Source organism: Salarias fasciatus (assembly GCF_902148845.1).
Source record: "Salarias fasciatus chromosome 7 unlocalized genomic scaffold, fSalaFa1.1 super_scaffold_4, whole genome shotgun sequence".
Lineage (NCBI taxonomy): Eukaryota > Metazoa > Chordata > Actinopteri > Blenniiformes > Blenniidae > Salarias > Salarias fasciatus.
Window position 1 is genome coordinate 25,299,321 of NW_021941229.1, and position 26,599 is coordinate 25,325,919.

The window sequence follows — 26,599 nt, forward strand, 5'->3', positions numbered from 1 at the left end:
TGCACTCTCCTCAAACAAATGCATCTGGAGAGAGAACCGTTTGGGATAGAGACTGAATGAAAGCATTGTGAGAATCACAAGAAAAATACTTATGTTTTGATTAAAAGCTGAGCTAGAAATGTGCCTGTGGGGATGAGAGAAAATGTTTTTTGGGATGAAATGGAGAGTCTCTCGCACTCTGACTGCCACTCTCCCACTCCAAGCTTCTCCAGTACACTCCCATTATAATCTCCAAAAATGACTGAAATTCTCACCAAACTTTAAAGCTCACAGTTTAAATTTGTCAGAAGATATTGAAAAGAGGTTTTCACATCTGGATAGAGGACAAAATTGGCATTGTTTTGATATTCTAATGACATCTCTACGTGAAAGTATGGCGAGGCGTGATGGATTTATTCACTGATGAACTTTTCGGTCGGCTCTCATCCAGGGATGTGGGGAAAAAATGCCTGGTTTTTGGAAATTTTCTTGGAATTTATTCAACGGAACGCTGACAAAAGTCACAGCACACCAATCCTGAATTTTCTGCGTGTTTTGATCTGTTTTGTGGTTCTGCTCCAAACGATGCGAGACGAGTTATCCAGAAAAGTTTTGGTGTCATCTTTGTGCCTTCCCAGAGGCAGGCACAAAGAATAAAGATTTCTTTTTGGTTCTGTTGTTATTTGACGGGTATTTAAAAGCCTTTCTGCGGCGTCCAGGTCGAGTGTTGTTTCAGCAGACGAGTGTTATCCTGGAGGAGAAGGTGATGAAAGCCTCTCGTATTTATTTAAACTTCACACACTGCTGCGGACGCAGACATCCTGCGAGGAACTGCAGCGCTCCAAAGACAAATAGGCGGCAACAATGCGGCATTGTGCGTCTGGGTGTGAGAAGCTCCGCAGCTGGCTGGCCCCGTGTCGCGGGCCGGGGCAGAACGTGGATTCACGGGGAAGCCGGGCGGAGGAGGGGCGCCTCCGACCGATGGAGCTCCAGCAGACGGGAGGAAACAGGGTTCGTCCAGCTACCTGAGGGGAGCGTGGGACTGGAGGCAGGAGTGGAAGCTTCCTGAACACCGACAGTCTAAGAAAACCCAATAAAAGCAAAATGAATCCACATGCTAGCAGGTTGTGTTTAGAAACAACATCAAATATCATTTCTGAAGCGTCTGGTTCTCTTTCCAGTCGACTGAGGCCCCGGTGACAGAACAACGTTCTCAAGAGAACACAGAAGACTTTGGTGGCATTTTGGGTGAAATAAAGAGAAACGTGGCCGAAACGAAACTAGACATGAGGCGGAACTCAGGGACCTCAAAGTCCTGTGAGTCCTGTCCCCCGTCTGTCCAGCCCCGGATCCTGGTTCCTGCCAGTCTTGTCTGTCTGTGTCCCTCCCCGGTTCCCCCTGTCTCCCCATGTCTCTCCTGCCTGTCATCAGTCTGATGTGGACCACCTGCTGTCTCCTGTCTCGCCTCACTCACCTTGTTATCCAGTCGGATAGTCCCTTCTCCCACTGACCAAGTCTATATGTTAGTTTTGTCTTTCTTGTTCTGATCAGTCTGCATCTGATGACTTTATTCAGTCTGTTCCTCTGTTTTTCTGTCCTGTTGATCCTTCTGTTGTTACCTGTGTCGCCTGCTCACCTGGATGTTTGAACTCTGCCTTTGATTTCTTCTGTCTGTTTTGATCACTTTGATAAAACCTGATGTTTTGACTCTAAATCGGCTCTGATTTGTTTCAACTTGCCCCAAGAAACACCTTTGTCCTCTAACATCCAGACTTTAGAGCAGGGATCGACAACTTCATTTGGCCTCGGGCAAATTTTTATTTGGACACATCAATTGCAAGCCGGGGGTGCAGACAATCAAAGATAATGTTTTTATTTGAATCCAAACAGCTCTCCAATCTTGAACTTTAAAACAATGATGTCAGAAATTTCGTGTTTTAAAAGAATAGCTTGTATTTGCCACAGACTGTTTATAGCTTCATTGTCTACTGCTTCACTCTGTACAATAAAAAAAAAACAAAAAACAATGAGAGAATTCTGAAATGCCTGACAATAGCAGCCTGGAGTTAATGTGGCTGCTGTCTTTAATCACCAACTTGTTCCACAAACTGTCTTTTTTGACAAGAATGCGTGTGAAATGTGGAAAGTACATTATAACAGACAATAATAAAGCTGTAATTTCAACAATGTAGGACCATTTCCAGTTTGTGTACAATTGCTTTTCCTTAGGAACAAACATATAGAAGCGCCGACAGTGCGTATTTACAAATGTTTGACATCTTCCTCCTCAATCATCCAGACTTTAGAGCATCTTCCTCCTCAAACATTAAACTTTAGAGCAGGGGAGTCAAACTCAGATCCTGGTGGGCTGCAGTCAAGCACATTTTCAGAGTCTCTCTTTTTATACAGCTGATTGCAATGAATGGCTCGTTATCGGGTTTTCTACTGACAGCACCTTCAGATTCAGGTGTGCTGAAGCACTGAGACGTGGAAAACAGGCATGGCTGCAGCTGAGTCTGACATCCCTGCTTTAGAGCATGTTCCTCCACTTCAGCTTCATGTCAACACGTGTGAGAAAGTCCGCCTGCTCCAGGGTTTGTTTTATTGTTTTTTTTTTTTTTTTTCTTCTCGGTTTGAAACACAGCACAAGGTCAGAGAATGACTTCAGCTGGGAAACGGGCCCGAGCAGGAAAAAGCGCAGCACAATGGAGTTTCGCATGTTCTCCAACGCCGGTCCTCCGACGCTGACGAGCGGCCGCCGGGCTGGAGGAAGCACGCATTGTTGTTTCTGCTTCTCCTCGGCTGGAGGACAATGGAGGAGGAGAGGTGGAGGGGGGAAGGGCCCAGAAGGGCCAGAGCAGAAAACTTTATTTGTTCCTGGAAGAAATATAAAGATGTTCAGGTGCCGAGAAAGAAGACTCCAAACTGCTTCTCATCACAGCTCCAGGAAATCCAGATAATGATGTGTAACAACCTGAATCAAGTCTCTTTAACTCATTTTGCAGCAGTTATCAGTGACTGGCCAGTTTCTAAAAGCTACAATAACTCACTTTTTCAAACCAGAAAAAGTTAATAACCTTGGACAATAAATGTTTGGCAATTGATCTGCTTTAAAGCATTTAGAAAGAAGAAGCTAAAATTCTTCCAAAATAACCAGAAGTCCTGAAGAGAAACATTCATTTCGGATTAATTAAACTATTTCAACTATTGCTTAAATAAAAACATGATAAATGAAGAATTAAATTTGCAGTTTGTTACAAGCAGCTGTTGTGTGAACGCTACAGAACAATCTCCAGCAGGAGTCTGCAGCCAGTATTTCCGCCGCAGATGTCCCTGTAAATGTTTTGTTCTGAGAAGCCGGACGGTTCGGAGTGCAGAAATAGAAAGCAGCAGCGCGACCCAGCCGGCCGCTCTCTGGTTATCTCTCTGATTGTGCTCCACGGAGACGGGAAATGGCGCCCATGCACGCCGGAAATGACCCGATGGCAGAGATAGCGGCGGCAAAATGGCTCCGGAAATCAAAACAAATCCCGGCGCGGTCCGGCCGCTGGGCCGGAGAGACCCGGAGAGACCAGGACAGAGTTCAGGAGAGTCGCAGCGGTTTGAGAAAACTCGCTCTGGAGCCAGTTAATGAGCAAGTCAAAGAGACTGGAGATGAAGTTTTAGAGTCAGTCTGAAAAAAATGGCACTGAAATTCACAAGCTACTGTTTCAAAAGTCTTTCAAAAGGCCTGAATTCAACCTGAATGTTCCTCCCAAACATTTTCCTCCTCCTGTCGTCTCACTGCTTCAGTCCCGGAAAACATGTTCTGTTTGTTTCATTTGAATAAAGTGCTGAACTCGATTGTATTGGGGTATTTAGTGGGATATTATTTCAGTTTTGTGTGTTTCTGTAATCCTTTGGATAATAACATGCCTGTTTGTGGATATATTCTTCCACTCCATAAACATTTTGTCGGTTTGTCTTTACTGATCGTTTTGTCTCTTTGAGGTCAGCGTATTGATACTTCATAAACATTAAGCAGTGATTTTGTACCTTATATTTTGCATTTAGTGAACAGTTTTCATGCTTATTGTGTGAATATGTTACTATTACGACTTTAAAATGGTCACTTTGCATCTATTGAAGTTCATTTCATGTGTTTTTACGGTGACTTTCAGTCTTTTAGGCTATTTTGTTGTTAATTTTAGGTTATTTTTTTCTTGAGTTAACTTTGAATAGGGTTAGGCTGAATTTCAGCTCGGCTTGTGTCTTTTCTGGTAGCTTTGCTTCTTTTTTTTGACATTTATTGTCTCTTTGTGGTGCTTCCAGATCTATTTGTGGTGATTTGTGTCATGGAGTTGTGTGTTTACTCCCAGTTCTGATGCTTTGTGTCTGGTGTGTGTCTATTCATGGTCCTTTCACGCCCCCTTGTGGTGACTGTGTGTATTGAATTTGCTCTCAGTTCCCCTTCACGCATTTTTCAGCCAGATGAGTCAAAGCTTTCCTTTATTTTTTTCCTGATTTCCCTTCTTTTTGATGTTGTTGCATTTTAAACTGTAAGTTTGATGAAAATCCCCATTCAAGATGGAATATTTCTGAGTGTAGAAGCTCCTTGAATATTTCGTTTCCCACCCCTGTAAACTTTCACCCCCGAGAAGAAAAACAGACAAAAAAGGACATTTGACTTTTAATGTGTTGAAGTTTTATTCCATTTTTTTTCTCACAGGATTCACACACTCACACCGTCCCTTCCTGTTAATCTGCACACCAAAGGGACAAAGAAACGAGAAAAACGCCCCCAAAAAAATATGAAACAACCCGCCAACATCCCGACACGTCACCTTTTCAACAAGTCATTATTTTAAACATCATTTATTCATAATAATTTAAATATTCTGCTGCTTCATACAATGCGAGCTAAAGTCTCTAAAGAGTGGAAATACAGGTGGGATAAGATGCACCACATATACAGAATAACACAGGGAGATACGTCCATCAGTAACTACTCACTGTTCAAACATAGAATCTGATCTGTGGGGCTTCGCTTCAGGGTGAGGAGGAACAGGATGGAGTGAGACGCTTAGAGAGGACGAGACGACAGCGACCGGAGGTGTTTTCACTGAGGCTGGGGCGTAGTGTGGATGGATGGATGGATGGACGGACGGATGGATGGATGGATGGATGGAGGGTTTCATCTCACACAGCCATGACGTGCACAGAGGGGGAGGAGTTATGCATAGACTGGCTGGTGGTCTCACTCACCCCCGTGACCGCTGAGAGAAGGAAGGACAGAAACAAAAAAAAGAAAAAGAAAAAGGAAACAAAAAAGAAGCTGCATTAAAACCTGAGGGATTTCCCTGCAGACATGTTTCACGCACGCTGAGCACATCGGAGCTGCAGAGACGGTCTGGATCGAACAGTCTGATCGGCCGGACGGGGTGAACACGGCTCCTCGGCGGAGAGCAGGGAGGAGGGAAAAGGTTCCGGCAGACGGAGAAACCCTGGGCGGTGTTGCATAGGTTCAGTGGAAGCACAGACGGCAGCTGCAGAGGGAACGAGGCCCTCTAGAGGCCACAGCGGGCAACAAAACCAAGCCGGGGGCGCTTTAAGGTCAGAGGTCTTCAAAGTGTGAGAGGAGGAGGAGGAGGAGGAGGAGGAGGAGGAGGAGGAATAGGAGGAGGAGCCCCCCTTCCAGAAACCCAGAGGAGTCGATCCTCCACTTCAGGCTGTATCATCATTTCTTCTCAACATTTAGAGGGAGCAGGAGTTTAAACAGAAACACTTTTGTGAAGTTTATCTATGTTTATGTGGCTGGAAAAGAAACGGGGTGTTTGTGTTTATAGAAATGGATGATTAGAAGCATGAAGTAGGTGGATGGATGGATGGATTATTATACGATCAGTTCGATCGGCCTGACCTCTGACCCCTGACTCCCCACAAAGCTCTCTGGCACCCCCTGAAGGCCGCCTGCCCAACACTTTGAAGACCCCCCCCCCTCCCCTTTCAGTTGACGCTCCTTCAGACAGCAGGAGACAGAAAAGAGGAGGGAGGAGTGAAAGTGAGGAAGAGGAGCAGCGGCTCGAGTCCGTCGGCAGACGATCCGTCTCCACGGCGAGCATCCGGCCCGTCTGCCTCGTGTGGCTGGCAGACGGGGTGATGGTGGGGGGGGATGGGGGGTGTTGGCAGCACTGGCTGAACCAGCGTTTTAAAAGAGGACCGGGGGGAACGGGGGTGTCTCTTCTAAGAGTCGAACGGAGGCAGGGGGCTCTCCGGGCGGGACGGCCCGCCTCTACTGGGCCGGCTGTCCGGTGAACAGTGGAGTAGAAATAGAGAGAGAATAAAAGATCCAGTTTAGAAGAACCAGCGAGGAACAAACAAGCAAAGAGAAATCAGCAAATCCTAAAGAGGAGGACTAAAGAGGACTAAAGAGGAGGACTAAAGAGGAGGACTAAAGAGGACTAAAGAGGAGGACTAAAGAGGAGGACTAAAGAGGAGGACTAAAGAGGAGGACTAAAGAGGAGGACTAAAGAGGAGGACACACCCAGGAAATCATCCTCTTCTTCAGGCTGAACCCATCCTGAAGCCGTTTTCACATCTGACAGAGTGAAACTACACCGAGTCATTGTCATGACGACGGTTCAGTGTCATGTTTCCATGACAACTGAGCACAAGCACATGGAAAGCAACGACGTCGGGAACAGACACCGTCGTGTTTCCATGACGACAGAGTACAGTGATGCGGGGAATGTCAGGTTTCCATGACGACTGCGCAGAAGGACATGGGAAGAACCTTGTTTCATGACAAGGTGGGGAACAGCCAGTGTCATGTTTCCATGACGACTGAGTGTCATGACATGGAATTTCCCCGACTGCTGAGCAACGCAGCACGGAGAACGACTTGTTACCATGGTAACACGAGGAAGAGTACACAGGAAGTGTCATGTTTCTATGAGTACTACAGCATATAGCAACACGTTTCCATGACTACTGAGCATGACGACTTGAGAAGGGGATGTGTTTCTATGGTTACCAAGTGTACGGAACATCATGTCTCCATGACGACCAGCTGTACTGACACATGTCTTAATTACTGACGATCACCTGTCCATCTGAATCAGGTGTGAAAGCAGCCTTAACGTGCTGAAAGTGTGTGACCTCCCCTGTAGTCTTCAGGTCATCACAGTCAGACCAGCAGGTCCAGAGCCCAGCAAAACAGCAGAAACACACACACACACACACACACACACACACACACACTCAAAGATGTCACGCCCAGTTCAGCTGGCAGGGCCTCCCTGAAGGAAATACTTCACCCACACTTTGCTTCTTTCACCTTTCAGCCTGAAATGAGTTTTCAGTTTGAACACGTCACTGCGCACGCTGCAGAAAACACCGATTACGAGCCGAATAACTGATCTGAGCTGGAGCTGTGTTCAGTCCAGACTGATGACAAAACAGTGGAGCTCCAATCCACTCACTACTGCCACCTAGTGCAAGGTAGAGGTGTTACGTAAAACTGACAAACTTCCATTTATCTGCACGTTAAGCCACTTTTATGGGAGAATGTTCGTCTTAAGAGGGACAAGAGGAATAAATAACATTTTAAATTTTAATTTAAATATCATAGTAACTCTAAAATCTGCTTAAAGTGAATAAAAATAAATAACAACAACAACAACAAAAAGATTTCTGAAGGCAAATCACAAATGTACTTAAACAGTCATACTGACGGCAGAAACGTCTAAACTGTGGGTCCTATTCTGGCTCACTACTGCTGCCCACTGCACAGAAGTGGCTTCAAAAAACCCTGCTTTAGTATTTTTCTCAACACGACGGGCCAAACTGAGACTCTGAGATTTGGTGAAGTATTTCTTCATGACCAACCTGAAGTGAAGCAGAAGGGAAAAGAAGAGAAACGGTGGAGTCATGCTCAGTCGTTCTGACCACGGGGTTTCAAAGCAGGAGAAATATTCTGCATGTGTTTGCTTGTTTAGGCAGTATACATATTTATATACAGACGTATTTATCTTAGCAGAGGTCTGTTTGTGTACAGGAGCGTATGTATGTGGCATACGCGAACCAGCTTATCTCCTAAGATTTGTTTCAGTTTCTACATAGTTTACCTGGTGCAACATGTCTGTATGTAAGTCATGCAAGTGTTTTTCAAGTATATCGCCTCTGCTTGTGCCGCAGAGCGGTGGAGGAGAGGTGGAGGAGAGGGAGAAATGGCTTGTTTAGGGGAGCGCAGGCTCTACAAGTCCATGCAGAGGAGAGACGAGGCGAGGGGAAACCGGTCAGGGAGCGACAGGAAGGTGGCGCTGCTGTCCGCCTGGCGGCCCGGCGTCCACAGGAGGAGGAGGGAGGGAGGGCTGGAGGTCTAGTGGGTCGGAGAAGGTGGGGGTCTCCGGCTGGAAACACAAACACACGGGGAGGGGATACAAAGAGGCCCGGTTAGTGACTGAAGGTGGTTGTTTTCTCTATATTTGGCTGTTTTGATGATTTCAGGGATCCCCCATGTGCCAACATGCACACACATCGAAAACCTGCAACTTCACTCCTTTATATAGTGAGAACACACATGGAGGACTCCCAGAAATACAGACAACATGACGCGAGTGTCAGCGGAAAGCTGAGTGTCGGACCGACGGCGCTCCGTCTCAGTAAAGACACAAAATCCACCGAGAAACACCGAAGATGAAATCCATGGAGGGAAAACCAGACAGCGGCAATGGAAGCACAATAAATACTTATGAGGAGAAGTAAGTTGTGTGTTGGTGTCAGTGTTACCGTAGCATTAGCATTAGCATTAGCTGTAAGCACTATGTGAGTCAGTTTCATGACCGATTCCAAAAATTATCAGCACTACTGTGATAATTCATGCTCAGTGTTACTTTACGTAAACACAAGACAGATTACACACGTCACACACAACACGAAAAACCCACAACACATTTAAATCTGAAGACATTAGAGTTGAATCACATTAAAAGAAACAGTTCCTGTTCTGAAACGTCATGATTCCAAACACAGAGAGTGTTTGCATGAGGCTGCTGGAGAGGCAGAATGACTCGAGGAGCGGTGCGTTCAGTCATTCTGAAATCGGGTGTGTTCATGCAGCGCACCGAGCGGAGAACAGGAAGCTGAGGAAATCAAAGGTAACGTCATGCAGTGACGCTGCGATGGCGGACCGTAGCCAACGTACCGGGAAGGTTAATCCTCAGCGGTCAGTGACAGTGATTCTGTGGGAGGAGGTGCAGTGGTGTGTGGGACGGAGGTGTGGAGGGACAGAGGGATGGAGAGGGGAGAAGAGGAGGGCAAACAGTTACAGCGCCTGAGGAGACCGTGGACGGCGCTCTGCTCTCTGAGACCGGCCGGATGGCAGGGGCAGCGTTCGGATGAGGGAAGCGATTCTTCCCATGAGAGCTCTGCTCCAAGCAGCGGCTCCCAACTGCTACTGTACCAAGGACAGGTCCACGGCCCAGCGGTTGGGAACCGCTGCCCTCCAGTGAATGCGAGTCAGTCCAGGGCAAAGTTAGCTAGCTAGCTCACAAACACAAGCAAGCACAATGCAAACGGTACGGGTTCAAAGGCCACGGACAGTTAATGATGGAGAGAAAATCCCAAAGTCTGACTGCACAGAGGAAGATAAAGACGGTAGGAAGTGAGTGGACGGCCTCCGCAGTGAGTCAGCTGACGCCGGTGACGGTTACGAGTGACATGTCGGACAGAAACATGCAGGAAATAACTTGGAAAGAAGTCAAATCATGAGCGATCGAAGTGTTGTGACCATCTGTCCGCCTACTGAAGGGCTGCTATCGCTCTACGGGTCTACTCGTCTATCCTCTATCACAGAGAGTCTCCGCTGGGGTTTACCTCCTCCATCCCTGCCTCCAGGAGTCTTCACATCCCCCTTAGCAACACAGAGGATCCACACAGTGTTAGAAGCTACAGTTCGGGGGCGGGGCTCCGCGGCCTGCGTCTGGGAGAAGGCGTGTCGGCTCTGAGAAGACCACCTGAGTTTCGGTGCTCACCTGGGCACGCTCGGGGGCGCACGGTTGGGCCTGGAGGGCACGGTGGGGGGCGGCCCGCTGTAGGGGTCGGGAGAGGCTCCGGGCCGGGACGGGACCGGGGGGCCCCCGGCCGCGGGGGGGCCCGGCGGGGGTCCGCGTGAGCCCGGGCGAGCCGGGGGTCCCGGTGGAGCCCTGCGGTTCGGAGTGGGGCTGGTGGCCGGAGACCTGGAGGGAGGAGCATCGCGTAATCCATTTACCAGGATTCACACTCAATAAAGGCCCAGAAGAGTTCCCCACTCCACAGAGCCGTCCTCACCTCCCTCCGGAGCCGCCTCGCTGCACCTGCAGCCAGGAGTCGTCCACGGGCGGCGGCATGGCGGTGGTCACGGTGGTGGTGCTGATGTCTCCGATGATGCTGAGGGCCTCGCGCAGGGCGTGGTACATGCGCAGCATCTCGTCGCGGTGCTGCGCCTGCTCCTGGGACTCCTCCATCAGGGTGTTCTGGTCCCCGCACGAGTACAGCTGGGCCAGCAGCTCGGCGTTGATGAACTCCTTCGTCTGGGCACGAGAGGCGACGGGGAGGGTGACCAAAGATAAGCTTCACTGCTCTAAATGTTTGACGAAGCTGAAAAACTATCTGTCCCAGGATGCATCAACGGTACAGCAAAGTCGGTTCAAACCAGTCCCAACAGATATCCCAGACTATTCTAGATGTATCAAGAAAAAGATATCCGAACTTCCAGAACTAGTTTAAACTTGTCGGAAACCAATCTGGAAGCAGATTAATTCATTAAGTCCATCACTCCTCAGAGGATGGTGAGGAATTAATTATCAGATCTCTAAATGCCAAGAGATTCCAAGAACTACTTTCAATGATCCCAAAAATAGTGTAAAAGCAAACTAAATAAAATCTAAATTGATCCAAAAGAAATCCTCAAACCAGGAGAAGAAGGTCTAAATTAGTTCAAATACAGTCCAAAAACAAAGACCCAAGACAAGTGCAAAAGTAAGTTCTTTGAAGCTCGTCCACAGAATAATCAAGGTCAGTCAAAAAGTTCAAAAACTGGTCCAAAAGTACGGTAAATAAAGTTACAGTCTGATCTAAAGCCAGGACATTATCCGAAACTGCTCTAAAGCAGGCCCAGTCCAAAGAAAGTCCAAACAAATGAAAAGTAGGTCCAAGCATCCATTTACCAGTCCAGAGAATCTCCGAAACCAATCTAAAGCAGTACTGAACTGGTCCAAAAGTAATCCCAAGAGAGTCTGAAGTTCTCCAGCCAATTCCTGAACCAAAAAGGTTCCAAATCCTCAAAAAAAGGCATCCCAAACCAGGTCAATTACAGTCCAAAATCAACTGTGGTCCAGTGGACTAACGGTTCGATTCCCCATCCCACCCGGACCATGTGCTGCTGGAGCGGTCCAAATGCAGGAAACACCTTCCCTCCACACAGACTCACGTTGTTGATCATGAGGTGCATGATGGTCTTGGGCATCAGGTCTCGGACCGTCTTATTGACGATGGCCATGTAGGAGTCCACCAGGTTCCGGATGGTCTCCACCTGCCGCTCCAGCTGAGGGTCCATGCTGTGCATGAAGCTGTCGGAGCCGTTTTCGTCCCCGCCGTCGCTCTGAGGGCGCAGGTTTTCAAAAATGAAGGCGTTGAACCATTTTGAAGATGCGGCACAGATATCTTATGTAATACCACAACTGTCCATTAGGTGGCAGCAGTGAGTCACAGTTTTGATTTTTTTTCCCAGTAGTCATGCATCCAATGATTACTTTTAGCTATTCAAACCTATTCAATACAAAACAAGGTTCATTTAAAGAAATAACACAACATTTTCCAGACTATCACTCTTTTGTTGCTGTGATCACGCGACTTGACTCTTATACTGAAATGAACCTGTATGTTCCATCTGGAGCAACTGGATGTGACAATATGACAACAGGGTACCACAGGAAAACCTCTCTTCCTACTCTGTTTGACTAGTTTGAGCCAAATGAGGCTAAAAAGACACAATAATGATAAAATGTGCAGCGGAAAGCAGAAACTGTTATCGTGATGAAGATATCTGAACATGGAACAACAGATGTGTCTGAGACATGTTAAATGTGATTTTTCTCTCTCTCTTTTTTTTTGGTTTGTTTTGATAAGTGTGATTCATACTCAAGTGTGACTCATAGTCCAGGGAAAACGGCCTTCCAAAATAAAAGCTTTGAGTTCAAACTTCATATGAAACATGAAGAATCAAGCAGCCAAAGCAACGTACCTTTCCTTCCTTCTCCTACAGGGCGATGGAGGACAGAGGACATTGAAAAGGACAGAAAACACATGAGAGACTTGAAAACACACACATGAAATGCACATAAACAAACACAACAGTTCAGACAGCCGGCAAGCGGCAGCTCAGCTCATGAAGTGAGAAGACGGGTTGGAAACAAAGCTTGACGTTCTGCGGGGATGCTCGAGATCATCGCACCGTGACTCGTTCCGGATAGACTCCGGCTCTGAGGAAGGACGCCTTCCACGCGTCCACGTCCTCCTGGCTCTCGCAGGCCAGCTCCAGCTGACGGTAGTCCTTATACACGTTCCTGAGGACACACACACAGCAGGGGGTCCTCCTAAACCTCTGGATCCAAATCTGAGCTTTCTTTCTTTTTTGTAATGTGGAGATCCACAGAAAACTCCACAGAAAACACAGTGTGTGTGTGTGTGTGTGTGTGTGTGTGTGTGTGTGTGTGTGTGTGTGTGCGTGTGTGTGTGTCCTCACACACCTCTGCTCGGTGTTGAACAGGGCGAAGATGTGCTTGCTGGACATGAAGCCCTTCTCCACATCACGCAGCTTCAGGTTGTCCACCTGCAGCATGTACTTCTTCTCCTTCTCCTGCAGGGGGCAGAAGAGACACACACGCACACACACGCACACACACGCACACACACGCATACGCACACAGAGCACTTGCGGTTTGGTTTTGGCCATCATCATATCTGGCTTCAGGATCACATTTCAAACAATGTGTGCATACATGTATGCATACAGACTATCAAAGCAAGAGGTTAAGTTATTTGTACATAAAAAGGAGACAAAGGAAAAGAGGAACGCAGACAGAAGAAGGAAAATGCTCATAGTTTTATAACCGAACCCCCAAAAGAAAGAGAAGAGAAAGAAGAAAATGAGAGATGGATGGGAAAGTTGTAGCCAGTCGGAGAGTCTGTGGTTTTGATTACAGTTGTGTGGAGACGAAAGAGGGGGAGAGCAACAAATGAGAAACACACACATAAAGAGAGAGAGAGAGAGAGAGAGAGAGAGAGAGGGAGGGAGAGAGGGAGAGAGAGGGAGAGAGAGAGAGCGACGGTTTTTACAGAGTTTAGAGATTTCTTGTACTTGTAAATCTGCGCCCAACATGTGACACACAGACGCGCAACTATTTATGAACCAGGAAACCTCAAAGTTAGTCAGCTCAGTCAGACACATGCCAGCACTCTCTCCTTCATCCTCCATCTCACCGACACACACACACACACACACACACACACACACACACACACACACACACACACACACACACACACACACAGAGTTGAGGTTGTACAAACTTCTCAAAGTCTGTCGTGACAGAATCAAGATGGTTTCCGTGTGTGTGTGTGTGTGTGTGTGTGCGTGTGTGTGTGTGTGTGTGTGTGTGTGTGTGTGTGTGTGTGTGTGTGTGTGTGCATGTGTGTGTGTGTTACTGTAGGTTTTACTATGGACAGTAAAATGAGAATTAACAAAAATGAGACTAAAAATAGTGCGGGGGTGAGTGAGTTTCTATAAACGAACACAAAAAGGGCGCACACACACACACACACACACACACACACACACTGGTTTGGTTGCAAACAGCACCTATGAGTCTGTAACTAACCTAAAAACCATCTGGACAGCTAACCACGGGGCCTGCCCTGCCCAACCCTGTGTGTGTGTGTGTGTGTGTGTGTGTGTGTGTGTGTGTGTGTGTGTGTGTGTGTGTGTGCATATTTGTACTTGTTTTACTCATTTCACAGGGCCAGTGTTTCGTAAACTATGTTGTGGGAACTCAAACACTGGAAAGTTAGTTTGTACGAATGTGTGCGCACATGCATGTGTGCGTGCGTGCGTGTGTGTGTGTGTGTGTGTTCCTGCATATTTGAACACTGGAAACATACCACTTTTGTGGGGTCCAGACTGTCGCCCCCCCCCCCCCCCCCCCCCCCCCACTGCTTTATCGATATTTCAGGCTTAAGGTTAGTCGGGGTTAGACGCTCATTTGTGGCCATTAAGTATAAGAGACCAGCGGATATATTCGTCAATGGGAAGTCCTCACAAGTGCAGTACCCCAATGTGCGTGTGTTTGTGTGTGTGTGTGTGTGTGTGTGTGTGTGTGTGTGTGTGTGTGTGTGTGCGTGTGTGTGTGTGTGTGTGTGTGAGGGAGAAAGAGCGGTTACATGTGTGACTGAGCTCCTTCATCAAAGGATTTACGACCTGTGCAGCCAAATGGTCATATCCCCTAAATGCATGTAAAACTTCAGACACACACACACACACACACACACACACACACACACACACACACACACACACACACAGAGGCACTTTTGGCAGTGTCCACAGTGAAAAAACAAAAAAAGAAGAAGAAAGTGGAACAAGCCCCAGACTGCTGAATGCTGACATCATCAGTTTTGGCCCCGCCGAGTCCCCGTCCTCCATCTTTCTCTCCATCTTTGACTCCTTCCTTCTTTTCTCTCTCTCTCTTCGTCTTTTCATTTTTCTTTTCTACCCCCCCCCCCCCCCCCCCACCCCACCCCACCCCACCCCCCACCCCCCTTGTTCCCCTCGCTCGCTGGCTTCCCCTCTCCCTGGGAGTGAGCAACCTTGGACTGATTCATACATTTTCCTCTCCTCTGGCCAGTAAATCCAGTCGTGGGGTGGAGGGTGGAGGGTGGAGGGGTGGGGTGGGGTGGGGTGGAGGGGGCTCGGTGAATATGTACATGATGTGAGGAAAGTAAAGCGAACACAAAGGCAAGTCATTAGATGAAAATCACATGGATGAGATGCTGAAGCCTGCAGTCTGATGGATGTTGTTGGTGGATGTGTTCAAGAGACTCCATGACCAACTAGATTTTTTCTCTTTCTTTTAAAGAGTGAGTTCTGGGGATTGGGGGAAATTGGATTTTGAATGTTTTTCCATCTGCTCCGGTAAAATCCTGACCAGCGTGAGTGGGCACTGCGACAGGTTTCAAGCTTTAAATATACAAAAATTCTACATTTTCACTTAAAACATCCTCTAAACAGAGATGAAAAACCATCTCTCTCTTTCTCTCACTGCCTTTTAGCCTAACTTTAGTCCCACTGGGTTGGTTTTTAAACCCGCTGATTACTGGAGAAGAAGTCTCTCACTGATTACCAGTGAAAAGAAAATCCTCCGGTAACAGAAGAAACACCGACTCAACTCTTGAACTTAAGAAAACACCAGTTCTAGAACGTTAAGTGTGTCAGTCAAAATTAGTTTTTGAGATCAATGACACAGAAGTCCAGATTCTTGTTCTGCTGTGTTGTCTGTTTGGAAAGTCTACGCAGTCAGATGAGTGGTTGAGGAATTGAAGAAGAGACCTTGAAGGGTGACTTTTCAAAGGGTTACCTTTTTGAATGGCAGCCTTTTGAATGGTACCTTTTTTAAAGGGAACCTTTTGGAAGGTCACCTATTTTAAGGGTGAGCTTTTGGAAGGATACCTTTTGACGGGTAAAGTTTTGAAGGGTTACCTTTTTGAAGGACATCTTTTCGAAGGGTACCTTTTCAAAGGTCACTTTTTTGAAGGATGACCTTTTGGAAGGATACCTTTTTGAAGGTTACCTTTTCGACGGTTACCCTTTTCGAAGGGTACCTTTTTTAAGGGTGACCTTTTGGAAGGATATTTTTTTAAGGGTACCTTTTTGAAGGGTTACCTTTTGGAAGGATACCTTTTTGAAGGGTACCTTTTGGAAGGATATCTTTTTGAAGGATACCTTTTTGAAGGGTACCTTTTCGAAGGACACCATTTGAAAGAATACCTTTTTGAGGGGTACCTTATTTAAGGGTAACCTATTTGAAGGGTTTCCTTTTTGAAGGGTACTGAATAGAATCTGTCATATTACCTGACAAAAGCAAGTGGTGTGTATCAGTATGACCGACTGTATCACATCACACCCAGGTAAAAACACACACACAGATGCAGAAGTTCAGGGTGTGGCCAGCCCTGAGGCGTCGCTCTGGTCCAATGGGCTGAATCAGGCAGGTGCCTCAGCTCAGAAAGCTTCAGTTCACAACACTTGTACACGAGGACGCACTAATGGACCGATTCACTGTATCCGTCGGTGGATCGTCTCTTTGTTTGGGATTTCCTCTACAACAAGAAGCACATGCTGTAACCTCCTGCTGTGTTTGTAAAGAGAACATTTAGAAGTCACACAGGCCGCATCCTAAAGACCGGTTTGGATTTCACTGGAGGAGATGATGGAAGTGTCCATTTTTAGCTGGAAATGTTGCTTTTGTGACTTTTCAGACTGACATTCTGGGATATTTTGCATTCATTGGGCACACAGTCGCAGTTGTTTGCAACGGGTGGTAGCAACAAATTATACTGGCCGTACTGTATTTAAGTGGTATTTTTGGATACGTCGTTATTTTTATCAGCAGCTTAACAACACGTCACAGTTTCTGTTCTGTAGCACTTCAACTTTGATCCAAACTGCAACAAAGCAGCAAAGACATGGGATGTATCGAAAGTTTTTAACATTTATGAATCGATTTAGAGGGTTAAAAGCTACACAGCTAGCAACAGAGTTAGCTAAGTTGACTAGTCAGGGATGCATACATAATTTAGTATTTTCAGCATCATTTCTTTTACTTGCAATTGAGTACAAATTAAATAAAGTGATAAACAAACTAACCATGAGACCAAACTTGAGAAATCTGGTGATTTGATCACTTTAAACTGGCATGTACCATTTCTATAATTTGCATGTGAGCCACAGGTATGTTTCTACTTTTGTCTGAACCTTTGTGCAATACGACACTAGCTCGCTACACACACACACACACACACACACACACACACACACACACACACACACACACACACACACACACACACACACACTCTTCCCTGGCAGTGCAGTCAGTAGTTGGTGTGTGTGAACAAAGTGCTCTTCATGGTTTTGTTTTGCTAGTGAGTAATAGCAGGCTCATTACGAGGAGCCAGAGGAAGTTCACTTATGCTTTCATAAAGCCACTTCAGCACTCAGCACGCCGTCCAGCAAACATCTGAAGACACAACGCTTTAAAACACTGGCGAAAAAATACCCACACTCACACACACCTGGCAGCGCTAAATAGTGAGACACATCTACACGAGACCCGACCAAACCGAATCCAATTAACACTTTGTAGCTAATCGGTGTGCTTTGATTGGCTCAACCAAGAAGACGCTCGTTTTACAGCGTCCATGTTGTTTTTAGAGGCTGCGCGTCTATGCGTGTGTGGCAGAGTGTGTGTGTCGATGGGAGCCTGATAGAAAAGTCCTGGTGACTTAGGCCATGCATCAAAGGGCTGCGGAGAAGCCGCACGGCATCTGGGAGCAATAACGCTGCCTCTAACCCTTCATTACCGCAAAGACTGGGCCCTGGGTGGCAGCCAATGGCAATTTTCACAACCCTCCTCCTCACCTCCCTCCCATTTTCTTTCCCTCCATTCTTCTGCCGTTCCCTTATTGAGTTCTGCTTTAGAAAAAAAAAAAATCAACACAGAGAAAATAGCTTTAATTCCTGTTGCACTTGTAAAAACCTGGTTAGGCCCAATCAGAATATGCAATGAAAAAACATATCCCCCCCCCCCCCCCCCCAAAAAAAAAAAAAGACAACCCACACACACACTGCGTGGGTTTGTTTGAGGTAGAAAACTTCATTTGACTGAGTTCTGTTTGGACGACTTCGTGTTGCCAGGGTTCAAACGAGCAGCAGAAGAGCGCTCCACTCAGTGGGTCATGATGGGAACGGCTCGGATTGGAGCTATTCTGAGGCCGACGTGCAGAAAACACGCAGCTGTTTGTGACTCATCGGGCTTTCAGGTTGTGTAACGACGCTCCAGCTAACTCAGACCGATCCTTCACGCAACCAGAGGTCGACTTGAAGCCTTCCAGAGCTGGAAACATCGTCGGGAACCAAGTCAGATTTTCAGTCACTCACAGGCGACTGCTTGGATTCCATGTTGAACTTATTTAAAAATATAATTTGGCCTCAATTTGGCTGTACTTGTAAAACAACCAAATGTTTCCTTTTGTTTCCATAAAGCACATTTCCAAAGTACATATTGAAAATATTCAAGTTTGATGGATTTTTCCACAAAACGGCTGATGAGCAACTTCATGTTTCCAGACTGGACCGTCTGGCGGATCATTTATTTCTGCTTCCATCATGATTGACATCGTTTTCAAAACTTGACTTTTCTCAAACGGAAACGTAAAACCGACATGTTTTCACTCAAACGGTTGACTGTGGATTTTATTTTAAATCTTACTGCAGTGAATCGGGGATAACTTTACTGTCAGGGGTGGAAAATTAGCTACGTTGTTGCAATTTATAATCTGTGTATTTTAGTCGTTTCTGCAGGAACTTTTATCAGAGTGTTTAGCAAAAGAATAATTTGTCATGTGGAAAGGCAAGAAGGGAAACAATCAACCACGATCCATCCCTCCATCCATCTTATAGCGAACCAGTCGATCGACTAGTCCATTAGCATCTATCTTTATGTTGGCAGTTTTGCTCGGATTATATTTTCCATTTGTTTGTACATGATGTTAAATCCTTACAGTTTGTTTCCAGTCGTATTTTGTTCAGATTTTTTTTTCAATTACTTTCACGTTCACCTCGCCGGAGCATTTAATTTAAATGCCTTCAGTGGAAAGGGAAGCCTGCTGTGAGTCTGAACGGCTGGCGGTGCCGCCGTATCCTCCTGTTCGGGCGCTAATCGCCGCGCCGTTAATTATCCGCTCTGGTTTTTACTCCAGTTGTGCGTCGCAGCCGGGACGTGATTTATCACCGCCGACCACCAGAGGAGGGAGCCCAGCGGACTGACCCTGGAAATCCTCACACATCCAACAAGTCCGCGGCTTTTTACAGAGTCACAAACCCTCCAGGGAAAGGAAGCATGAAGCCCCATCAGCACTGAGACTCTGCTGCAGACGCTGGTGTCGTCCCGCTGTGGAGGACTGATGCATTCCCAGCGCTCTGTGGGCCTTTTTCTTCTTTTCTCACAGGTTTTCACATGTGAAACAAACATCAGGTAGAATAAATAAGCAGCTGTATTTACTGAAAAGCTGGAAGAGTCCCGCTGCAGGTAAACACATGAGGTCAGAATGCATGAAAGCAAAACAGACACATGTGCGAAAAGCAAGATGGTGGAAAAAGTGAAGCAATCCCAGAGTTTCGGAGCCCTTTGACACAGTTAATACTCTTATTTACTCGTGGCCTTACAGTAACCTGAACTGTAATCCCGCATAATCCAAGCATATTAAAATGTATGCAGCAGGGCGTGTCTGAACCAACGGCAGGCCGTTCCCAGTGTTATGGACGAATTTACAGCGAATTCACTCTTGTAAAACTCAACATTTACGAGCATCCAAATGTCTCACTTATGTCGGGGTTAAAGGTTCAAAAGCATCTCCGTCGATGAAATGATGGAGAAGTTCATCAGTAGAACAAAAGCACTGTGTCTAAAGAAAGACCAAAATAAATAAATGTGTGTGACGGATGGTAAAAGAGGCAATGAGGATATTAAAAATGCTTCATTGACAAAAAGGCAGAGATGCACCAATCCTGACTCCTGATTCTGAATACAGTGTTTTTAGTTTTAATTTTTTTGAATTCAAGATCAAACCTTAAACATTTTCTTTCAATTTTAATGTTTTAAATCAATTTCTTTATTCTTTTTTTTTTTTTGTTCAAATCAACAAACCTTTTGGCCTCGATTTAGCTCCATTCCCGCCAGGCCGCGAGATGCTGTTCATGTGGACGGACCACCAACTAGTGGATCGCTACTGTGGAGACTGTCAACTTTAAAGCTACCGAGTCCAGGAGAATGTGAACTGGAACCTGGACCCACACATGCAGAAGCACAGACGGAGTCTGAACGGTTCCACCTTGGAAGCCGTTGTCATGGAAACAGATACTGAAAAAGCAACTGGAGTTCTTCGTTTTTACTTGCAAACACTGTCGTGTTCATTATCCGAGTGAACAGAACACCATGAAGAGGATAAAGACGGATGGATGGATGATGGATGGATGGATGATGGATGGATGGATGAAGCTCATGCATGAAGGTCGGGGTAAGAGTTCAAGCTTCCTTCCAGGGACATTGGGAACGTCAGTGACAGTCAGCAGGTCAGAGGAGACCAATCGGACCGCAGATGAAGTGTCAGAAGCTCCGCCCCACGTCGAGGTTAGGCTCGTATCGTGAGGGCAAAGGTCAGGAGACGCAGTGGAAGTCAATGAAAAGTCCCCTGAAGTGATGGAAACACATTTAATTCTGCGTGTGTGTGTGTGTGAGCATTCTTTCTCAGTATTCTGAGAGGGAAGCTGCCTGCCTGGTCATCCAAACAGTGGAAACAATGTCGGGGCGACCGCAGCCCCCCCCCCCCCCCCCCCCCCCCCCCCCCGCCCGCCCATTGAAATTTCCAAACCCAAAATCTGAAAAACTCCACTTCTAGCATTTCATCTGCCACTGCACGGCCCGCCAGGGCAGACTCCTGCCTCGCTCCTCGTCTCGCCAGGCAATTGCTTCACCTCCACCTCCTCCTCCTCCTCCTCCTCCTCCACCTCCACCTCCTTCTTCTTCTTCTTCTTCTTCTTCTTCTTCTTCTCCTCTCTGTTTTTAACTCGCTTTCTTCTTTCATCTCTCCGGTTCTCTCACTTTCCCTCCGCCTTCTCCAGCAGTCCTGCCGACCTGCGTCTCCTGGGATTGAGTCTGCTTTGATTTGGAGCTCAGAAACCACGGCTACAACACACACACACACACACACACACACACACACGCGCGCGCGCGCGCGCGCACACACACACACCTGGAAACACTGGCATTGATTACTCCTGTCTGCCACAAGTAAGAACCGACGTTAACGTGTGTGATCAGAAGAAGGTGAAGAACTTTGACTGACTGTGAAATCACACACACACACACACACACACACACACACACACACAGACACACACACACACACACACACACGTTTTTTCGCTCTGGCTCTGATTTACCAGTAGTATGTCACTCGTCCAACCAGCACTCACCCCCCACCCCCCCTCCTGCCACCGCCACCCCTCAGTGTGTGTGTGTGTGTGTGTGTGTGTGTGTGTGTGTGTGTTGGGAAGTCTGCAGAGCTGCATAAAGGGCCCTTTATTCGAGTCGGACAGCGAGAGGAAATCAGCTTTAGAAGTGAAAACAGAGGGAGCGGGAGCGACGGAGACCACAGCGCCGCACATCTGGAGTTGTTACAGAGCTCCGTCCCGCCTGCCAGCAGAACGCCGACATTCCTGCCCTCCGCTCGCATCCAGGCGCACTCCCACACACACATCCATCACTCAAACCTCACCCCCCCCGCCAAGAAAAAAAAAGAAACAGAAAGCACTCGTACATGCACCGAAAAGCAGAGGGATGCATCCAGACGTCCCTCCATCCCTCCATCCCTCCATCCTTCACACCCTCTCCAAACTTTACGACACACACGCCAAATGAATGCCTCTCACTTCCTGTTCACCTTTGACCTTCCACTTTCTCCAACATCGGCCGGAGAAGAGAAAGAAAGAGAAAAAGGGGGAAAAAGAGAGCAGGGAGGGGAGGTGGAGGAGGAGGAGGTGGGACGGCAGACAAGAAGGAGGGGGAGAGAGAGAGAGAAAGAGAGAGAGAGAGAGAGAGAGAGGAGAGGAGAAAGGAAGAATGGGGGGCCGGAGAGCTCCTCCTCTTTCTCCCTCCATATCTCCTCTCTCTCTCGCTCCTTTTCTCCTTCTGGCTCTTGGAAGGAGAACTCGGCGGCCGCTCGTCTGCCACGTCGGCCTCCCGCCGGCCCACCTTGCTCGCCTCTTTCCTCTTCCGCCTGCTTTTTTTTGGGGGGGGGAAGTAAAGACCGTGCACGAGCGTCGGGTTGGAGGTGAAGCGGGCGCCGCGGAGGAAGAGCGAGAGATCGGCCCGGAAGACGCAGGTAGGGACGTTTCTGTCCGTCCGGCGCGAGGACGAACCCCGGCTCGATGGCGGCGCCCGTCGCTCCGGGAGCATCTGGAGCCGCCTGGTCGCTGGAGGTCAGGCCGGGACGGACTCGGGCCCGGGAGGTGGACGACCCGTCGCTCGGCGGGGTTTATCGGTCTCTGCATGCCGAAAACAGGCCCAGGAGCCGCTTTTCGTTTTAACCGAACGGTGACTGTGTGTTTCTCTCAGGCTGGAAGACGCCTCTGTGTGTTTTCCTCGGTGAGGAATGTTGCTCCTCACAGCGGGAAGCAGGAGGGAACGTCACTCAACCCTCCGGTCGGTGGCCATCACCTCTGTGTAACCTCCCTCCTCCTCCTCCTCCTCCTCCTCCTCCTCCTCCTCCATCCCATCACACGCTCACTCCGTCAGACGGGCTGGAGACGCCGGGTGAAGACCCCCCCCCCCCCCCTGCAGCCGCCCGGCCCGCCTGCCCAGTGTTCAGACTACCTGTTCAGGAAGTAGTGGTTGTACAGTAGTCTGCACATTGGTTAGGCTGGCCGGGGAATCACGGGCCGGGCCGGGACCGGAGCGAGCCGGGGCGAGCCGGAGCGCCGCCCTCCGCACATCTGGAGCGGCCGGCTAAATAAAGAGCCGCCGCAGAGGCCTTTGCCCTCGCCCTCGCCCAGGACGGATTTACGAGCGCCGGAAACCCTCAAATCTGACCGAACCGAGTCGCCCTGACCCGCAGAGGCCGGCCCGGCCCGCTGCAGCACGTCATGTCGTCTCTGAAATAAAGCTGAGTGTTCTAATGTGACGTTGTTTCCGAGTTTGTCTTCATTTCGCCTCTTCCAGATGTAATAAAAAGAAAAAGCACAATCAGACACAGTGAAGCGGCGGACTGACGACGGGCTCAGGGCGCCGTTTACTTTTCTAGCCAAAACCAAAATATCTGAGAGAAACCAAGAGAACCAGACCAGAGCAAAAGAAACGACGGTTCCGCCTCACGCTGAGGAAAATGTGCAATTACGTCTCCACTTTTCCTGCATCAGCGGCCGCTTCACCTCAAATGACCATGTGAAGCCGCCGGACGAAGCACGCCGCCGCCGCCGCACCGCCGCCGCACCGCCGCCGCGTGTCACCGCCTCTGTTTGGCTAATCCGGTGTGTTTTTAAAGAAAAAAAAAAACGAAAACAGGGAGTGTTTGAACAGTCTGGAGGTGACATCATGAGAAACGATCGCCGGTCCAGACCCCCCCCCCCACGCCGCACGCCGCCGGCTTCCCCTCCCCGGGGGGCGCCAGGCGGCCCTGCAGGCCGGCCTGCGTCTGATCAGCAGAGAAACAACTCGCAGCGGCATTATTTTGAAACAAACACACACACACACACACACACACACACACACACACACACACACACACACACACACACACACACTCAAATAGAAGTAGAAGGCTGAAGCATTCACACGGCGTCTCGTCCGCAGGACCCAAAACCACAAACCAACCTGTTTCCATTTAGAGGAACCATGCATGTATAAGTCACAGCGCGCGCACGCACACACACACACACACACACACACACACACACACACGCGCGCGCGCCGTATAGCAGCCGTGTTCCCGGGGAGTGTGTTGAAGGCAGCAGTCGGCCGTTTCCCCCCAGGATGTTTACAGCTGGGATCACCAGGCCAGTCTGGCTTTCTGGCAGCTTTACAGCCGGAGCAGGGAAACCCGTGCATATGCACGTGCATGCGCACGCGCACCCACACACACACAAACACACATATGCATGCACGCATACAGTCACCCCGAAAAGCTCTGCCCTCAGCAGTGATCGGTACGGGAGGGTGACGTGTCCACAGGAGAAAACGCTGACGCAGGAGCGTCGCAGCATCTTTTATGTCTTTTTATTCTCATTCAGGCCTGATCGATTACTCATGTCTACTCTCTTCTCAGCTTCTCGTTTATCTTGCAGACACATGCAGAAAAGTTCAATTTAAAAAAAAAAAGTGCAGCAAAGTTTGAACTCAGGTCAGCATGGAAGCAGCTAATCATTTATTTTACTCTTTATTGATTCATTATTCATTGTTAATCCATCATAATGTGCACGAGCACAGCATGTCCTTCTAATGCACCAGTTCTGAAGCATCTTTGACCTCTTCTCGAGCTGCACGCTCACGCCAGTCACCTAAACTTTCACCTAAAAGCATTCGACCGCCACATGTCATAAATCTGCGTTTAATGCCTCACATGCCTGTCAGGGTAAAAGCTCCGACGCGGGAAACACAGGAAGTCCCTCCTGGTTTTTTTTCCTCTGGATCGCAATTTGTCCTCGACCAGAGCGCTTGTTCTCTCTGTATTGTTATCCTACAGATTAAAATCAGAGCCATATAGATCGAAGTAAAAGGTTGTATAAGCGGTATATGATACTTGTCTTGCTGAGGCTATAGGTGTGTGTGTGTGTGTGTGTGTGTGTGTGTGTGTGTGTGTGTGTGAGCAGGAACGCGTTTGATTAATGAAGATAGAAACTGTAAAATCACAGTCGTGTCAACATTTTTTTCTTCTTCTTCTTCTTCCATTCACATTTTCCTCCCTCGGCTTTAAGCTGCAGAGGAGCCTGATTCAAAGAATTGGCATGTCCTGCGGTAATACGGACCAGAAGGTTTGTACACACACACACACACACACACACACACACACACACACACACACACACACACACGCTAACCAAAACATCCTGGCACCACTAGTTGGGTTGAAAGTTATTATTAGTGTCTGGGGGTGGTGTGGTGTGTGTTTGTGTGTTTCTGTGTGTGTGTGTGTGTGTGTGTGTGTGTGTGTGTGTGTGTGTGCACGTGTCTGTGTGTGTGTTGCCTGACTTCGGCAAGGGTTTTCCCCATGTCAAGAGGCAGCCAATAAAACGGTGGTGCGCTGTGCTGCGTGTTGGTGTAAAAGAAACATGCCAGTGTGTGTGTGTGTGTGTGTGCGTGTGTGCGTGTGTGTGTGTGCGCTAAACACTGAGAGAAAGTTCCTCGGGACCGGCGTTGAGCAGAGAGTGATGGATGGTGTGTGTTCTGGCAGACTTCCACCCAGGTGCAGCTCTGAACCTCCAGCAGGACTCGGAGCGCCGCGGCCGCCGGCGTAAAACAACAGCACCGAACCTTTCTCTCGCTTTTTTCTGCGGTTTTTAGCCGACGCAGCGCCGCAGACCCGACGCTGAGCCGTAACACCGGCTCACGCTGCTGCTGTTAGGTCTCTGAGCCTCCACCTTTAAATAAATACGGGGGAAAGGATGGAGGGTGGAGGAGAGGGGGACGGGGCTGCTGCAGTGGGCGAGGAGGAGGGATTCAGACGGAAAGTAGGTATAGATGAAAGACAGAGGGATGACAAGGAGAAACACTATATAGAGGGCTACGGTGGAAATGAAACATCAGCTCCAGACTCTTTCTTCAGTCTTGGCCGTCGCCCTTCTCCTCCTTCTCCTCCTTCTCCTCCTTCTCCTCCTTCTTCCAGTCTTTCTCTGACTCTGTGCCCTTTCTTTTCAAATGAACTAAGTTTATTGGAAGCAGCTTGTATGAGTGTGTGTGTGTGTGTGTGTGTGTGTGTGTGTGTGTGTGTGTGTGTGTGTGTGTGTAATTGGGAACAGGTCAGGGGGGCTCTGGTATGCACATGTGTGTGCCAGCTTTGGTGTCTGACATTCTGGGGGGTCCTGACTTTTTAGAAACAGTCCTTTCAGTACTACACACACACACACACACACACACACACACACACACACACACACACACACACACACACACACACACATGCACGCACGCGCACACACAGCCCGGTGTCAGCGAGCGGCTGTGGCTAAGACCCGGAGACACTGAGACTGTGGCGAGCTCCTAATAGTCCTGCAAAGCATCATGGGACGGCGCTCCGGAGCGCGGAGTCAAACGGACACGGCGCTCCGGAGACGAGCTCCAAGCATGACCCCGAAGACTCAGAGTTACCAGCGGGCTGAGCTGGAACGAAAAAGTGGAAAAAGAAACTGAGAGAATGAACACACACACACACACACGCACACACACGCACACACACACAGAAACCCTCACAGGAAATCAAACTCTCCTGTTTCTTTCATTTGTTGGAAAACATGAGCGAGTGTTGTGATGTCTGTTATAACTGTGGTAAATGTGCAGATATGCCACAGTTCACTGAAACGACCAAACCTGATGAAGCCCAGAACGTTTCGACACGGCCGTTCACTTCTTGAGGAATCACTGTGGTAAAAAACCAGATCTTATTACCAAACATTTCAGCTTTTATGTACTAAATTGTGAGTTTCAAGTAGTTTCCAGGTTTGTCAGGACCTGTCGCTGATGTTGTAAAATTACCAGCAGCTTTCAGTATTTATCTT

The 26,599-nt window shown here is 48.2% G+C and overlaps 1 protein-coding gene across 7 annotated transcripts in view; it reads right to left on the reverse strand.

Moving 5' to 3' along the window:
• Positions 1-6,186: 6,186 nt before the first annotated feature.
• Positions 6,187-26,599, reverse strand: part of dnm1a (dynamin 1a) — a 46,302-nt gene continuing 25,889 nt past the window's right edge. For 4 of the 7 annotated variants that reach the window (XM_030085285.1, XM_030085282.1, XM_030085284.1 and 1 more), the window contains 7 exons: positions 12,747-12,856; positions 12,452-12,563; positions 12,242-12,256; positions 11,429-11,599; positions 10,288-10,529; positions 9,993-10,196; positions 8,188-8,369 (listed from right to left, as the gene is read on the reverse strand). In XM_030085285.1, the coding sequence (XP_029941145.1) occupies positions 8,339-8,369; positions 9,993-10,196; positions 10,288-10,529; positions 11,429-11,599; positions 12,242-12,256; positions 12,452-12,563; positions 12,747-12,856 (885 nt within the window). In that variant the 3' untranslated portion in view covers positions 8,188-8,338. Of the gene's footprint in view, positions 6,263-8,187; positions 8,370-9,992; positions 10,197-10,287; positions 10,530-11,428; positions 11,600-12,241; positions 12,257-12,442; positions 12,564-12,746; positions 12,857-26,599 lie in introns of those variants that run through there. The other 3 variants (XM_030085288.1, XM_030085283.1, XM_030085286.1) reach the window with 3 other exon arrangements.